This window comes from Microcebus murinus, chromosome 1, assembly GCF_040939455.1.
Source record: "Microcebus murinus isolate Inina chromosome 1, M.murinus_Inina_mat1.0, whole genome shotgun sequence".
Lineage (NCBI taxonomy): Eukaryota > Metazoa > Chordata > Mammalia > Primates > Cheirogaleidae > Microcebus > Microcebus murinus.
The window spans coordinates 150,071,280-150,088,037 of NC_134104.1; the positions used below are offsets into that span (position 1 = coordinate 150,071,280).

The 16,758-nt window shown below is 41.0% G+C and overlaps 1 protein-coding gene and 1 non-coding gene across 2 annotated transcripts in view; one reads left to right on the plus strand and one right to left on the minus strand.

The window, feature by feature from the left end:
- Positions 1 to 15,544, minus strand: part of SACM1L (SAC1 like phosphatidylinositide phosphatase) — a 61,024-nt gene extending 45,480 nt beyond the window's left edge. The window contains exon 1 of the mRNA XM_076006814.1: positions 15,406 to 15,544. Within this exon, the coding sequence (XP_075862929.1) occupies positions 15,406 to 15,437 (32 nt within the window). The 5' untranslated portion in view covers positions 15,438 to 15,544. The remainder of the gene's footprint in view (positions 1 to 15,405) is intronic.
- Positions 15,545 to 15,843: 299 nt separating this feature from the next.
- Positions 15,844 to 15,916, plus strand: TRNAR-ACG (transfer RNA arginine (anticodon ACG)). The gene has a single exon. It is a non-coding gene; the product is annotated as a tRNA-Arg (tRNA).
- The last annotated feature ends 842 nt before the right edge of the window (positions 15,917 to 16,758 follow it).

The window sequence follows — 16,758 nt, forward strand, 5'->3', positions numbered from 1 at the left end:
GTCTAGGGTGAATAAAGGTTCTACAAACATAAATGAATAAAGGTTCTACAAACATTCTTGTACAAGTCTTAAGGCAAACATATGCATTCATTTCTCTTGGGTAACTACCAAGAATTGGAACAGCTGGATCATACAAGAACACATGATTAATTTGTGCAGGGAGGGAGAAAAAGGAGGCTTTACAGGCACGAGGAAACTTCGCGGTTATGGATTGTGTTTACTAGTGTAATTCTGGCAATGGTTTCAGGGGTGTAAAAATATGTCAAAATTTATCAAACGGTACATTTTAAATATGTGCAATTTATATGTCAACTAAACTTCAATAAAGCTATAAAAAGAAACCCAAGTAAGAGATCCTGAAACAAAAATAAAAGAAATATAAAGAACTTCCAGACTATTTACTCATTTTAGGGTAGTTACCTCTAGTCTTAAATCATTTTTAAAAATCCAATATTTCAGTCTGTATCTGCAGAATACATTTTATGCAAGCAAAAGCTGCATTCCAAGTCTAAGTCAGTAACACTCTGACAAGCTACTGGGTACTAAGTAAGCATTATGCAAGCACTAGGGATAGGTGTAGGTGATAAATAAAATAGCTGAGTCAGGAAGTTCAGTGGTTTGTTCAGGGACTCACCGATGGTAGTCATGGAGTTGAGATTCAAACCAGGTTTATAAGAGTCTAAAACCTGTAATTTTTTTCACCATACTATATTACTAGAATTTGAAGACATCATCCTTTGGTAGGCTGGCACAGATACATTGTTGTATTCGAAATAGACCCTAGTCAGTCAAGAAAATACTGTTACTTACACTTAGTTTAAGAAATTTTAAAACAGCGTTAGTTTAATAATATTTAAATTAAAGACTTTCTAATAAAAATGGTTTTTAAAAAGTTGTCACCTAGAAACCCAAATACTAAGTACCTAAAAATTCATTTGTGGGAAGGATCTCACTCCTTGATGGCAGGCTCATCATTCTCTTCACTGAAGAGATAACTGAAAGGTGAGGGTAAATGAGAGAATACAAGTGATATGCCCAGCACTAAGAGGAGACTTCATGAAATGAAGGTATGCTTATTATTTCATTAAATGACCTTAGACCTGGGTTTTAATGTTTCTTGGTTTCCAGCAATCCTCTTACTTCAGCCTTCCCAGTAGCTAAAACTACAGATGTGGATCACCATGTCTGGTTAATATTGTAATAGCGATGGGGTCTTGCTATATTGCCAAGCCTAGTCTCAAACTCCTGGCCTCAAATGATCCTCCTGCCTTGGCCTCCCAAAGTGCTAGGATTACTGGTGTGAGCCACTGCATCAGGCTTAATGTTTTTTGCTCTTTTGCTGTCATTGGTTTCTTGACAAAGTAATTACCACTGCTCCTATCTGGATGCTTTAGTTTTATATCTAAGACAAAGTTACAGGCTTCAGAAAAGGTACAAGGCAGGCTATACAATTTTGACCACAGAATAAAGTCCATGGTTTTATTATATCCATTTTCTTCGCACGACTTGGAGGCCTACATTCTTCTAAGTTCACAGCTGTATTTAGGGGGATAGAGTTGCCACAATTTATTTCTCCAGACAAATGGTATATTACTTCTTCAATAATTAATGTTATTTTTAATATAAAAAGATGATTATTCACCATACAATCTCAGAAATCAAATTCCTCCACTTTTGTATATAATGCAAAAAAGCTTGCATCTAAATAAATGAATAGCCAATAAATAAAAACATATTGCTTGCCCTCAATAGCTCATCCTTCTTACACCCTCCCTGTATCTATATAAATGCATTTAAACTTCTCATCTGTAAAATCTCTATAATGAAAATAAATTATTTGAAAGAAATCGATGAACTGAAAAGGTCACACTTGTTTCCATATACAAATTTGGGGTATAATGCAATATTTTATCAATTTCAGTCAGTGATAAAATATTTATTGTAAAATCAAGTGTTTACGTAATCCTAGCACTCTGGGAGGCTGAGGCAGGCAGATTGCTCGAGGTCAGGAGTTCAAAACCAGCCTGAGCAAGAGTGAGAACCCGTCTCTACTATAAATAGAAAGAAATTAATTGGCCAACTAATATATATAGAAAAAATGAGCTGGGCTTGGTGGCTCACGCCTGTAATCCTAGCACTCTGGGAGGCCAAGGCGGGCAGATTGCTCAAGGTCAGGAGTTCGAAACCAGCCTGAGCAAGAGCGAGACCCCGTCTCTACTATAAATAGAAAGAAATTAATTGGCCGACTAATATATATAGAAAAAATGAGCTGGGCATGGTGGCGCATGTCTGTAGTCCCAGCTACTAGGGAGGCTGAAGCAGGAGGATTGCTTGAGCCCAGGAATTTGAGGTTCCTGTGCGCTAGGCTGATGCCACGGCACTCACTCTAGCCTGGGCAACAAAGTGAGACTCTGTCTCAAAAAAAGACTTCAAATCATGTACAAAAAAAATAGGGATAGACTAGGCCTTTACTAATTGTCATAGTCCTAATAATCACAGTCGAAGTTAATGACTTCACTATATACTTAGCATCTTTATTTTTTTTTTTAATTTTTTTTTTTCAACACAGGTGTGGTTGAAACTTAGCATCTTTAAAATTACAAAGACAGAAAATGAACTTTCTTTTGAAAAGAATTACAATATATGACACCTGTCTTCCAGACACATATGAAATGAGAAAAATCAACATCTTAAAACTTTAATTGAGGTAGAATCAAATGAATGTTTGTTTTTTTGTTTTTTTGTTGTTTTTTTTTTGAGACAGAGTCTCACTCTGTTGCTCAGGCTACAGTGAGTGCCATGGCATCAGCCTAGCTCACAGCAACCTCAAACTCCTGGACTCAAGTGATCCTCTTGCCTCAGCTTCCCGGGTAGCTGGGACTACAGGCATGCACCACCATGCCTGGCTAATTTTTTCTAGATATTTTTAGTTGTCCTGCTAAATGCTTTCCATTTACAGTAGAGACGGAGTCTCGCTCTTGCTCAGGCTGGTTTCAAACTCCTGACCTTAAGCAATCCACCCGCCTCAGCCTCCCAGAGTGCTAGGATTATAGGTGTGAGCCACTGCGCCCGGCCGAGCCACCTTTGACTGTGATTATTAGGACTATGACAGTTAGTAAAGGCCTGGTTCTATCCCTATTTTTTTTGTACATGATTTGAAGTCTTAATCTAAGATGTATATGTTTTATCACTGTTCCCACATCCTTCCCTGTCAGTTTTAAATTTAATATCAAATTGGGGAAAACTTTTTAATTGCTTATAATAGGGATAGTTTTTTTCTGTGTGTGTGTGCATGCATGTATGACTTTTCCGCTCTTATAAACACTTGATTTTAAAACAAATATTTTATCACTGACTGAAATTGAGGCCATGCCCAGCCTCAAATGAATATCTGAGAATGAAAACCCTCCACAGAAAAAGTCTAGATCTTCTCTCAGAAGATGGAATCTGGGGAGCAGCATCAGCTGGGAACAGGCAATGGGCAGATACTTGCCACTCAAATGCAGGCTTGGAAAAGAAAAAGTTATTGGAAATGTAATAAGCACTTGGCGGCCTAGGGTGAGCGGATGGCGAGCGGATGGCGCGGGTGAGTGAGGCAGTGAGACTGGCTTAAAGAGGAGTGTGAGGCAGTTTGAAGTCTGTATAAGGAGCAATCAGATCACCATCCAAACTCATAGTGTCCAGGCACCTGCCCTCCCTGACTCTGAGGTTTAATGTTTAGAATGATTTCACAAGAGTCTCTGGACTCCAGACACCAGGCACAGCCCAGTGGAGTGAAGGGACAGAGAAAGTCAGTTTACAGATTGGTAAAACCATCCAAGCTGCTTCCTCTGCCAGGCTCCCAGAACACTGGTGGCCTTACATCAACTCCTTACAAGCTTACATCAACTCCCTTCCCTAATCTCCATGGGAGCTTTGAAGATAGTCTCTGAAGAAACAGCCTGGCGCAAGAGAAAATGTTAGGAACTGCTGACATTTAGGGGTCTCCAGGGAATTCTCACACAATCACTCTATAGTGAGGGCCACCAGTTGACAAGTCCTAATCCGCAAAAAGACCTTTCAATCAGTTTTTTAGTGCCTTATTCTTAAAAATGAAACAACAACCAAGGATCAGATATTTGAAAACAGTTGCCATCACAGCAGACAGACCAAAATAAGCAGAAAAATAAGTTTGGTTAAACAAAGTATGCTGAAAATAGAGTATAACTTCAAAACACACTTATAACTGATAGACTCAGAGAGACAACACTGCATTCATGAAACAAGAACAGGGCACTACAAAAGGGGCATGAACATGTTCTTATAACTGATAGCAGAAATAACAACTTGAAAATTCAACAGAAAGTTTAGAAGATAAAATTGAAGAACTCTCCTTGAAAACAAAACAGAAAAAGCTAAAAAGTAGGAAAGCCTAGGAAGGAAGAAAGGAAGGTAAGGCAAGATGGAAGGAGGAGAAAGTAAAGGGGAAGAAAAAAGGAAAAAGAAAGGAAGAAAAAGAGGTATGTCAAACATCCACTTAGTAGGAATTCCAGAAGAACATACACACAAAAAGGAAAGAAATTATCAAAGAAATAGGTGCAAATTTTCAGACCAAAGGACAAGTTTCTATACTAAAAAGACCCACCAAATAAATGGAAAACACACACACAAAGGCATATTAAGCATAAAATTTCAAAATACCCTACAGAGATGATTCTACAGTTTTGACACAGGAAAAAAAATCAAGAGAAAGAAGCAATAAAATATTTAATAGCCACAATACTGGATTATTTAACAACAACACAACAGAAAGGTTGTTAGAATTCTGAAGGATAATAATTTCCAACTGCAAATTCCATGTTTAGCCACACTTACCAAACAAACATGAGTGAAGAATGAAAAAATTTTCAGACATACAATGTCTCAAAAGGTACCTCTTATCACTTTCTTAGAAAGAAAATATGTGTTCCACCAAAATGAGACAGTACATCATCAACAGAGTTGAAATCCAAAATAGGAGAGAAGAGGAATTGCCATGATGACCGTGACTAAAGGTCCTAAGACAATAGCTGTGCAACAGGCCTAAAGAAGAACCAGCCCAGATTAGAACAGGAGGATAGGGACTCCCAGAGGGAAGTCTCACAGAGAAAATGAATTGATAGTTACCTGGCATGTTGGACAGTTACACTGCTCTGTCAGGGAGACTGAAGATTAAACTAGCAGTAGGTACATATTGAAAAGTGGGCCGGGCGCGGTGGCTCACGCCTGTAATCCTAGCACTCTGGGAGGCCGAGGCGGGCGGATTGCTCAAGGTCAGGAGCTCAAAACCAGCCTGAGCGAGACCCCGTCTCTACCATAAAAATAGAAAAAAATTAATTGGCCAACTAATATATATATATATATATATATATATATATATATATATATATATATATAAATCAGCCGGGCATGGTGGCTCGTGCCTGTAGTCCCAGCTACTCGGGAGGCTGAGGCAGGAGGATCGCTTGAGCCCAGGAGTTTGAGGTTGCTGTGAGCTAGGCTGACGCCACGGCACTCACTCTAGCCTAGGCAAGAAAGCGAGACTCTGTCTCAAAAAAAATAAAAAAATAAAAAAAGTCATGCAAATAAAAAGAACCAAGGCACTTTTTAATGCCAGGAAAAAAAAAAAACATAAGAAAAAGTAATTATGATATACTATGGGGCTTCATTTGAATCTCAGCTATCTAACTGTAACACTGAATGATTCAGTATATTGAGAACAGAGAAAAAGAGAAAGATGTATAAAAGCTAAATCTGAATCTTCTGAAACAGAAAGATATGAGATGACTAAAACTGAAAAAAATCAGGAAATAGCAGTATAAGTATGTTGCTTAGAAATATGGAGTAAAATAGCATAAGTCACTTAAAAAGGTAAAAGTAGAAGCCTCTGGCCAGGTGCAGTGGCTCACGCCTATAATCTTACACTCTGGGAGACCAAGGCAAGAGGATCGCTCAAGGTCAGGAGTTCAAGACTAGCCTGAGCAAGAGTGAGACCCCATCTCTACCAAAAATAGAAATTAGCCAAACAACTAAAAATAGAAAAAAATTAGCCGGGCATGGTGGCGCATGCCTGTAGTCCCAGCTACTCGAAAGGCTGAGGCAGGAGGATCGCTTGAGCCCAGGAGTTTGAGGTTGCTGTGAGCTAGGCTGACGCCACGGCACTCTAGCCCAGGCAACACAGGGAGACTCTGTCTCAAAAAAAAGAAAAGAAAAGAAAAGAAAAAACTAGCTGGGCATGGTGACACATGCCTACAGTCCCAGCTACTCAGAAGGCTGAGGCAGAAGGATTGCTTGAGCCCAGGAGTTTGAGGTTGCTGTGAGCTAGGCTGACACTGATGCCACGGCACTCTAGCCCAGACAACAGAGCAAGACTCAGCCTCTAGGACAGTGGGAATTGGAAGTGCAGAAGGGTGATCCCTGTTATTATAAGGTTTGTGTACTGTTTACTTCTAAACTATATATATGTATGAGAACGAAATTTCAAAATTAAGTTTAAAAAATGTATTAAAATAACAAAATATAAATATAAGAGTAGTTATGGATCAAGGTAGAGAGGTCTAGCTCAAGGGCCCTAGGGCCTTTACTTGATCTTAACTCTCTGAGAGATGCTGCTAGAATCTAAGTTGCCGGTGCTGCCATCAGGCTATTTTGATAATGTCTCTAGGCTTAAAAACTGGAGCAATGAAGATATGAACAATGTCTGCCAGCTAATCAACATTTCTAGGGACAGTAATTCTAAGTGATAATTCAGAATGCCATTAATCATAACAGCAGTTATCATCTCAACTCACAGACATCTACGTAGGCTTTGCTGTTCTCTTCCTCTCCTTCTCTCATTTCTTATCACTCTTTAAGTGGCCTTAATACTAATCTAAAGTATATTTGTTTTATGCTCCCCAGGATTCATTGCAAAAGTCAGTGAAATTAACCTTAACTCTTTAGCACTCACGGTCAAAAACAATTGAGTGAACATTCAGTAGTGTGATTTTTTTGCTGGTACATACTGTCTTATTGCTATTTTTGTTTTTAAATCTTTACCAAACAGGGCACCAAGTCTCTACAACCAAAGACTCTGAGCTTATTTCATTCTCTTTGGTATTTCTCAAATAAGAAGGGAGAAGAAGCTCTATCAATTTTCTTAGAGAATACAGCATGTCTAATCAGCAATACCCATATTGATTTTCTTTTTTTAACATATGGTCCTTAACAAGTGTTTTGTTTGTTTGTTTGTTTGTGTGTGTGTTTGTTTTTTGGCTCAATGAGAGTAAACAGAATTTTAAACATAGCTTTCCCTTCTCCTACCTAAGAAAAGATCTGGACAGGTCAAGTTTTAAACCGGATTTTAAAAGAGAGACCAGTGCATTCTTTGATTTGAAAGTCAATGAAGCCATGTTCTGCCTGGAGTTTTTCAAAATTAGCCAGAGTCAACAGGCTATTGTTTGGGAAAAACTCTCAGAGATTGTGAAAGTTTTCTCTTAAACCACAACAATCATCAACCCAGAAGACTTTTGTGACCAAATATGGGGATTTTTTCCCCCCACATCAAGCATTGGACACCAGCTGGGTGTCTTCTAATTCAATTTCTTGATACTGTCTACCTGGAAATAGCAACAGATTCCACAGGGTGAGGGCTCTGTTCCCAAGCCTGCCCCCTCCTTCAATACCAGTCGCAAGTCCAAGCCTCCAGAACTTCTGAGCCACCAGCTTCAAATTGGGGTTCCCATGACCCCCTGTCTTTGGGGTCAATGAATTTGTTGGAGCAGCTCACAGAACTCAAGGAAATGCACGTTTACTGGTTTTTAAATAAAGGATATTACAAATGACACAGATGAAGGTGTGTAGGGTGAGATATGGGGGAAAGGAGCACAGAGCTTTCAAGCCCTTCCTGGGAGCGCCACCCTCCAGGAACCTCCATGTGTTCAGCTGTCTGGAAGCTCTGCAAACCCAGTCCTTCTGAGTTTTTGTGAAAGCTTCATTTACACAGACATGATTGACAACCATGTAAAAATGCGATTGGACAAAAAGTGCACAACATAAACCTAGCAATGCGTATCTATTCAGACTTTTCTTGGCCTCCCTGTGTGGTATTCCTTCCTCCAGGGTATGGGGCAGGACCCTCTCTGAATTGAGCGTCTTTTCACCCACAATCAGATTAAAGTCTTGCTTTGGGCAGGTGAAAGGACAGGAGGAGGTCAGAGAGAGAGACACTATTTCCTGAGGCCTACTACTGAGGCCTAAAGTGCCCCAGCATTACACAAAAGACTGTAACAACGGATATGGGAGTTATCAGCCAGGAACCATGGATGAAAACATATTTATATACATATATAAAAATCATAATATCATAGCTACACTGAGTTCTCAATGGAATAAATACATGGAAACTGATGATTGTCATGGAAACCAAGACAGAAGATTCAATGATAATAAAAAATCTAGGAAAAAATCTTCTCTTTATTGCAAAAATAATGGCCCACAATTACTGTGATGCCCCATATTTCCAAAAAATTCTATCACATTACTTATTTTATGAAAAAAATTTAGGAGTTAATATAAGAGTCCATCCAAGAAGATTATTTGGTCATTATCTACGCTGTTGATAACAGATGTCTAAGGTTCACAGTAAAACTGTATACTAAAAAGGGCTCTGGTCCTATATAAGCCATCTGGTGATCAGAATCCAATTCACTATTAACTATCAACTCTAACAGAATAAGAATTCTACCAAGTTTCTTTCAAGACAGGGGATTCAATATCTACCCAGAATTCTGGTTTCCAAATATTATGAAAGATATATCAAAATAGCACAATATTTATATAACTGCTTTCTATTTTGACTACCTTCATTCAGTTGACCATTTAGTTTTAAGGATTACTACCCAGCATGAGATAAAAAAGAAAAAGATATCAAAAAGGACTAAAAGCTAAAATCAACAAAGGCAATTCTGGCTATTATACTTAATACAAATGCATTTAATCTTATAGTTACCTGGGATTCAATAGCTCTTAAGAGTGCTTTTAAGAAGGCCGGGCGCGGTGGCTCAAGCCTGTAATCCTAGCACTCTGGGAGGCCGAGGCGGGCGGATTACTCAAGGTCAGGAGTTCGAAACCAGCCTGAGCAAGAGCAAGACCCCGTCTCTACTATAAATAGAAAGAAATTAATTGGCCAACTAATATATATATATATAAAATTAGCCGGGTGTGGTGGCACATGCCTGTAGTCCCAGCTACTCGGGAGGCTGAGGCAGCAGGATTGCTTGAGCCCAGGAGTTTGAGGTTGCTGTGAGCTAGGCTGACGCCACGGCACTCACTCTAGCCTGTGCAACAAAGCGAGACTCTGTCTCAAAAAAAAAAAAAAAGAGTGCTTTTAAGAAATTACCCTTGTTAAATTTTAAGAAAAGCAATGTATCTAATTATAATATAAATATCAGATATTATTTTTAATTTCTTTCAGTGTTGGCATTATGATTTTCTAGTATCTGAAAACATACTTTTATTCCCCATGTAACATTCACATCATATTTCAGGCAACAACTGACTGCTTCAAAATCCTGTCAAATCAGTGAGTAAAATTAACCCCTTCAAAAATATTACTACTTGCCAACCTTACACCTATTAAAATGGCTATTATCATGAAGAAAAAAATATAGAAAATAACAAGTATTGGCAGGATGCAGAGAAATTGGAAACCTGGTGCATTGTGGGTGGGAATGTAAAATGGTGAAGCCATTATAGGAAAACAGTAGGGTGGTTTCTCTAAAAATTAAAAATAGAATTACCCTATGATCTAACAATTCCACTTCTGGATATATACTCAAAATAACTGAAAGTAAGGTCTCAAAAAGATATTTGCATACCCATGTTCATAGCAGCATTTATATGTAATAGCCAAAAAGACAGAAGCAAACTCAGTGTCCATCAGCAAATGAACAGATAAACAAAATGAGGTATATACAATGGCATATTATTCAGCCTTAAAAAGGAAGGAAATTCTGACACGTTACAACATGGATGAACTCTGAGGACATTATGTTAAGAGAAATAAACCAGTAACAAAAAGACAAATACTGTATTATTCCACTTAAATGAGGCACATAGAGGAGTCAAATTTAGAGACACAGAAATTAGAATGCTGGTTGCCAGGGGCTGGAGAAACAGAAAAATGAAGAGTTATCTAATAGGTACAGGGTTTAGTTTTGGAAGATGAAAAGAGTTCTAGAGATGGATGGTGGTAATGGTTATACAACAATATGAATGGGCTTAATGCAACTGAAATGTAACTTAAAAATGGTTAAAATGGTAAATTTTATGTTATGTTTATTTTACCACAATCAGAAATAATAATAGAATTACTATTTGCATAGGAGCATGGTGCCTGTCATGTCATAAAACTGTAGCAATAGGCCGGGCGCGGTGGCTCACACCTGTAATCCTAGCTCTCTGGGAGGCCGAGGCAGGCGGATTGCTCAAGGTCAGGAGTTCAAAACCAGCCTGAGCAAGAGCGAGACCCCGTCTCTACTATAAATAGAAAGAAATTAATTGGCCAACTGATATGTATATAAAAAAAATAAAATAAAATAAAATAAAAAATAAAAAAATAAAAAAAAACTGTAACAATATATACTTCCTCAAAAATCCTACATAAAGAATTAATGTAAGGTCTTAATGATCAAATTTAATATACCTCTGGTTAAAAAACAAAGAACATTATACTAGGTTTGGTCAGCAGAAAGTAAAAGCTTAGTTAAGAAGGGCCCACTGAGCCTACTACACCTGTATGCAGCCCTCATTCATACCCCCTGTGGGTTCTGCCACAGTCCTCCTCACTGAGCCCCTCCTTGGTTGCCTCTCCTACAGCCCAGATTCATCACAGATGCCCCAGTGGCCCAACACAACCCCCAAATCAGCTGGTGTTTCTAGGAAGCCAACTTATTCCAATTTGATCTTCTTTCTCAAAACCTCAAGGTCCCACCTACTCCCTGGTCCTTGTATTCCCTAAATCCCATTATCTCTAACAACCAGACTTCTTCATGGGACCAGGTTTAAACTCCACCTGATCGGAAGTTCTAATCTATAGCACAATCTTCCAGAGCCCCAGGCCCTCCAAAGAATGCTCTTCTACTAGCATGCTGTGGTCCTCACCCAGCTGTGCCCAGTCCTAAAATACATTTTGGAGTGCATTAAGAACCACCAGGACAGCTGACTAAATCTGGAATTTGCAGATTCCCAGGCTTCATCCCCTGAGATTTTCACTCAGTAGGTCCAATGTGAGGCTCTGGAATATATATTTAAAATAAGCACATCAAGTGATTTGACAAAGTCTAACACTAATTTAGGCTTTCTAGCCTGAACTCCCACCCAGCTAATGTTTTGGATACAAACCCTGTATTGTTTGTGCCCAATTCATGAGAATAATCTTAGCTGCCCTACACCCTTCTCTCCATGGAGAGCTGTGTGAATAATCTGAGCGTTTACTGTACTGAACAGATTACATATGTCTTTATCAAAATGTAGCTTAGCTTACATCTGCTCCTTAGGACTGACCTCACAGCTATCAGCATCTTTTAAGAAGAAAGGCAACTTCCTGAGGAAACAGTATTCTTCAGAGGCATGCTGCAACCTAATTCAGTATCTAAAGGGTTCCCTGCCTTATATCTAGTTTCAGCTGACCTTTTAAAATAGAAAAAAAGAATAAAAAACACTTTAAACGTATCCAATAAGGCATTTCTGTTCTAATTGTTTTGCAGTTTCAAATTTACCACTGTTTGACATTATCCATGCTTACACAAATGACTTAAAAAAAAAAAAGAAATCATAACATAAGATATTTAGAACTGCCTGGAATTTTTAAAAGTATGAATTTTAAATTCTCAGCAAATCAATATTCTGTTTTCCATATTAAAAATCCATATGGACAAGTCAACTATTTTGATTATAAGCAACTCATTTCTATACCTAAGGCAAGAGCAATCTGATAAGAGAAAAAAGGTAATCTGAATAATGCAGTGTAATGGAAAGATCACTATCTCCGGACCAGCTGTGTTTCAAGGCCAGCTCTGCCATGGCTTGGCCTTGGCCGTATGATCTGACTGTGTGGCCAAGGGCAATTATTTGACTGTCTTCAACAATGACAGAGGATATATATCAACCTATAACCTCACAGAGGCACTGGGAAGACAATAACATACATAAAATGACTTAAGCTGCTGCTTCTTCAAAAGAATACATTCCAAATTACCCCAGACTGTGTTCTTTTTGAAGTGCTGGTAGATGGTCTATACTGGAAAGTTCCTTTCATTTACTCAGGTGATTCACTGAGGAGCTGCTCTGCACAAGGCTTTATGCTAGGCACTGAGGAGAACTAGAGAAGAATTAAATGTTAAGGTGTTTCTAATACATTCTAGATATATGCAACCTAGTTGTAGAAACAAAGTACAGTTATAAGCCATCTAACGTTTCAGTTAATGACTGACCACACACAGACAGTGGTACCAATACAGTATTTTTACTATACTTTTTCTGTATTTGGATATATATACATACACAATATTTACCATTGCGTTACAATATACTACAGTATTCAGGACAGTAGCATTCTGTACAAATTTGTAGCCTTGGAGTAATAGGTTATACCATATAGCATAGGTGTGTAGTAGGCTATACCACCTAGACTTGTGTAATTGATTACAATCTGATCTTCCCACAGTGGAAATCTCCTAACAATACATTTCTAAGAATGTATCTCCATTGTTAAGTGACATATGACTGCATACATAATGATTTCATTCCTAGGTGGCAAAACAACTGGTTCAAACAGTACTATGTATGGTTTGATCATTCCAGCTTTCAGTCCTCTTGCCCGTGAGAAAATAAATGCACTGTAAATCAATCCTAAGAAACAGAATGTGTAAATCATATGGATGTTTGGTGTCTAATCTCTGTGACAATATCTACTTTTCAGTTGTAAAGACTGCCATTGGAGCTCAGTGAAGGGAAAGAGTTGGAAAGAAAAGGCTTCTCAAAGAAGGTATCTACAAAGTACACTGACTCTTCATCTAAAGTCTCTTTCGAACTTTACAATAATCCCGTGAAGTATTAACATTGTCATTTTACCAGATGAAAAACCAATACAGAGGGGTTAAGTACCATACCCAGGACACTGAGCACTCTAGGAGACTGAAGCCGGAGGATCTCTTGATGCCAGAAGTTCAAGACCAGCCTGAGCAAGAGTGAGACCCTGTCTCTACTAAAAATAGTAAAAATTAGCCCAGCATGGTGGCGCATGCCTGTAGTCCTAGCTACTCGAGAGGCTGAGGCAGAGGGATCGCTAGAGCCTGGGAGTTTGAGGTTGCTGTGAGGTAGGCTGAAACCCTGGCACTCTAGCCTGGGCCACAGAGCGAGACTGTCAAAAAAAGAAAAAGAAAAAGAAAACCCCACAAAACTCAGAATAATCCTTTTAAAAATAATAAAATAAAAAAACACACACACACAAAACTCACATACTAAACCCCTGGTAAAGGAAAACAAAGTTGCAAAAAAGTTGTATATTCACATATACAGAAGCACTCAAAACTTTTCAGGGGAAAAATAAGGACTGAAAAATTAGAGAATGACTTTCATATAACCCCGCAATTTACTTTTTTTTCCTTGAGACAGTCTCACTCTGTCACCCCAGTGGTGTCATCATAGCTCACCCAGATTTACTTTTTTGCCCAAACAAATTTATAGTTTCCACTTCTCACAAAAATCAATACAAAAGCATCATTCTCATCACTTAAGAGTCAAATTTCCTTGCTCTTTTATGGATAAGGAGGATTTTTGGTTTGTTTTGCAGTCTAGACAGGTTAAATTTAGTGCCTTAGCAGCTCAACAACAATCATCATAATTCTCAAGTTCTCCATCCTATTCAATCTTTGCCACAGGAAAATTCAACTGCATCCTGTAACCTAACGCTGAGCTGCATCGAGCCAAGGCTCCATGTTGCTTAAACACATTTGAGACCTGGTATAGGATCGCATTAAACCCTTCAGTGCCTAGACAACAATAACCTAATTAGCCAGCAGAGGACTTGTGACGATGGCCCAGCCAGAAACCTAGTCAAAGACACTTTCTTCAACTCTTTCACCAACAAGATGACCACCTTGCAAAGGGGAACTGGGAGAAAATAAGCAAAACTGGAGAGGAAAATGTGGAGGAACATGTGCAGTTGGCATTTTCAAGAAGAATTACAGTAAACAGAAGAGGCAAAGAGTGTGGAAAAAAATAATCATCTTTTCTGCAAAATATATGATGTGGAGAAGATGACCTCTCCCTCAATTTTACACCCTTAACTTTACACTGAACCTTTCAGAAAGTTATTAGTAAGCTTGATGTTCTGGGGAGCGTAAGAAGTGCCCAAACCACATTTTTATGTCCTCATTTCCCTGGAAAAGAAATGTGATACCTATGCCTAAGTACCAAGATATCTTATTAATATATAGGAACTGATAAGCTCCTCAAAAAATTATATTTGCTGCTTCTACCAAAGGTACTCCCAAATTATGTCACCAGATTTTCAAGCAGCCTAGAGGTAAAGCATTAAATACAAGGCAAATAAAACAAAATTACTCAGACAAGAAAAGTGTAGATGATCATGGTAACACTAAGGGAAATAAATACATGTTATTTATCCAAGACAAGCCAAAGCCCTTACAAACACCTATTTCACAATTCTGACAACCAGAGCCTATCTCTCAAAGCCTCAAGAACTTGGATTTACAGAAAAGTCAATATGCAGGGCCAAAATTCTCAAGATTAGCCTCTGGCTGTCAACACAGACTTAAGAACCAGCTTTCTGCTGGAGCTGTATAAAACTTAAACCAAAGTAAATTCCTTCAGGACCTTAAGAGAGTATTGACTGTACTTTAAATTTTTTCTGCACCCTAGAGAGACTGGCCAGGCAGGCTTCGATAGCCCCATAGAGTGTAACCAACAGAAAGGTTTGCTGATTTGTGTGTGAACTCTTAAAGTGCTGCTATGCGTTCATTAAATAAGACAAAACTCTTTTTCTCTGCTAAGCCACACGGATGCATTTAGCCGCCGCCTCTCCATAGAGAGAGGGGACTAGCGTGCCCGGAAGGGCCCCACCGTGACGCCGCGCCCGGCTCGCTGGAAGCCGGTCAGCAGCTCCCCTCTCCCGCCGCGGGCGCCGAGGCCGAGCAGGGCGGAGAGAGCCGGCGGCTACTCGGCCGGGGCCTGCGAGAGGCCGCGCCCGGCGAGGAGGACCGGTAGTGCGAGCCTCTCGCCCGGGCTCAGGAGCCCTTCCGAGGCGGGCGCCCGCACCTGCCGCCCCGCCTGCTGCCCACAGGCCCTTTTTTCTGTCAACCGCCTCCGGCCCGCGGGACTCACAGCTTCAGCCGCTCGTAGGTCGTCGCCGCCATCCTGCACCACCACCTCCTTCCTCCTCTCTCAGCCCGCCCCGCCCCACGCCACCACCTCGGCTACTGCGCTACCGGTCACCCTGGCGCGGCGGCCGCAGCGCCCAGCCTCGTCCCACCCCTTTCCCCGCCCCGCGGGAACGAACGGGAGGCGGCGGAGGACAAATTACTTCGCGAGCCAGGGACTGCGAGAGACGCCAGGCGACGCGGCGGGCTGGAGCGCGTCGGGGTCGCGGCTGCGGATTGGTGGAGCGCGTCCGCTGGGAGGCGGAGCAAGGGAGCAGGCGGAGCTGTGGGCGGGCGCCGCGGCGCCGGGTGCAGGGGCAGAAGTGGTGTTGGCGGTGTCAGGAAGCCTGTTGAAACTGCGGAAGGGGTGATCACCCGTCGCAGGGAGCGCTCGGATAGCACGGGGCCAGTGGCGCAATGGATAACGCGTCTGACTACGGATCAGAAGATTCTAGGTTCGACTCCTGGCTGGCTCGAGGTGTTCTCTTTTTCTTGTCGCATTCGGGCTTGGTGTTACAAGGCCTGCTTGGAAATATTTACGGCTAGAATACGAAGATGAACTATCTTGAATTTTAATCCTACTTTGCCGAAAATGTCATCTTTTAAACTGTGCTTGGAACACGGAGTTTTGTGAGGTGGTTTGGAAGTTGCAAAGGGCGTACTCTTACTCACGCACGAGTCGTCTCTGTAAATGCGGTACATTTATAAAGACACACCTGGAAAGGTGGAGTTTGGAGCCGGGAGTGCCATGTGGCTAGCCACCGCGTGACGCAAAGGCGCGCTGAAGGCAGCAGCTCGGGCCTTTTTCCCCCCTGGAGCAGAGCCGCCCGCGGCGACGTGAGAAGCGACCAGTCCCAGTTTCCCAAGATGGGGTGGCCTCCGGGTCCGACCCGCCGCGGAGGAGGAAACGCTGCGGTGCGGCTGCGCGCGCTCGTAGTGCCCGCAGACCCCAAAGCCAGCCTGGACCCCAAATTCCAATCGGGAAACCTTAAAACGTGGGTGTGTTTACAATAAGAAGAGCTCAGGTAATCTCGCGTATCCCTCCTTGTACAGGTGCCTGGCTCGGACACCTGACAAGGCCCGAAACGTCTGCGGCCTAAAGAGGGGACTCGAAGCCGGGCGCGGTGGCTCACGCCTGTAATCCTAGCTCTCTGGGAGGCCGAGGCGGGCGGATTGTTCGAGGTCAGGAGTTCGAAAGCAGCCTGAGCAAGAGCAAGACCCCGTCTCTACTATAAATAGAAAGAAATTAATTGGCCAACTAATATATATATAAAATTAGCCGGGCGTGGTGGCGCATGCCTGTAGTCCCAGCTACTCG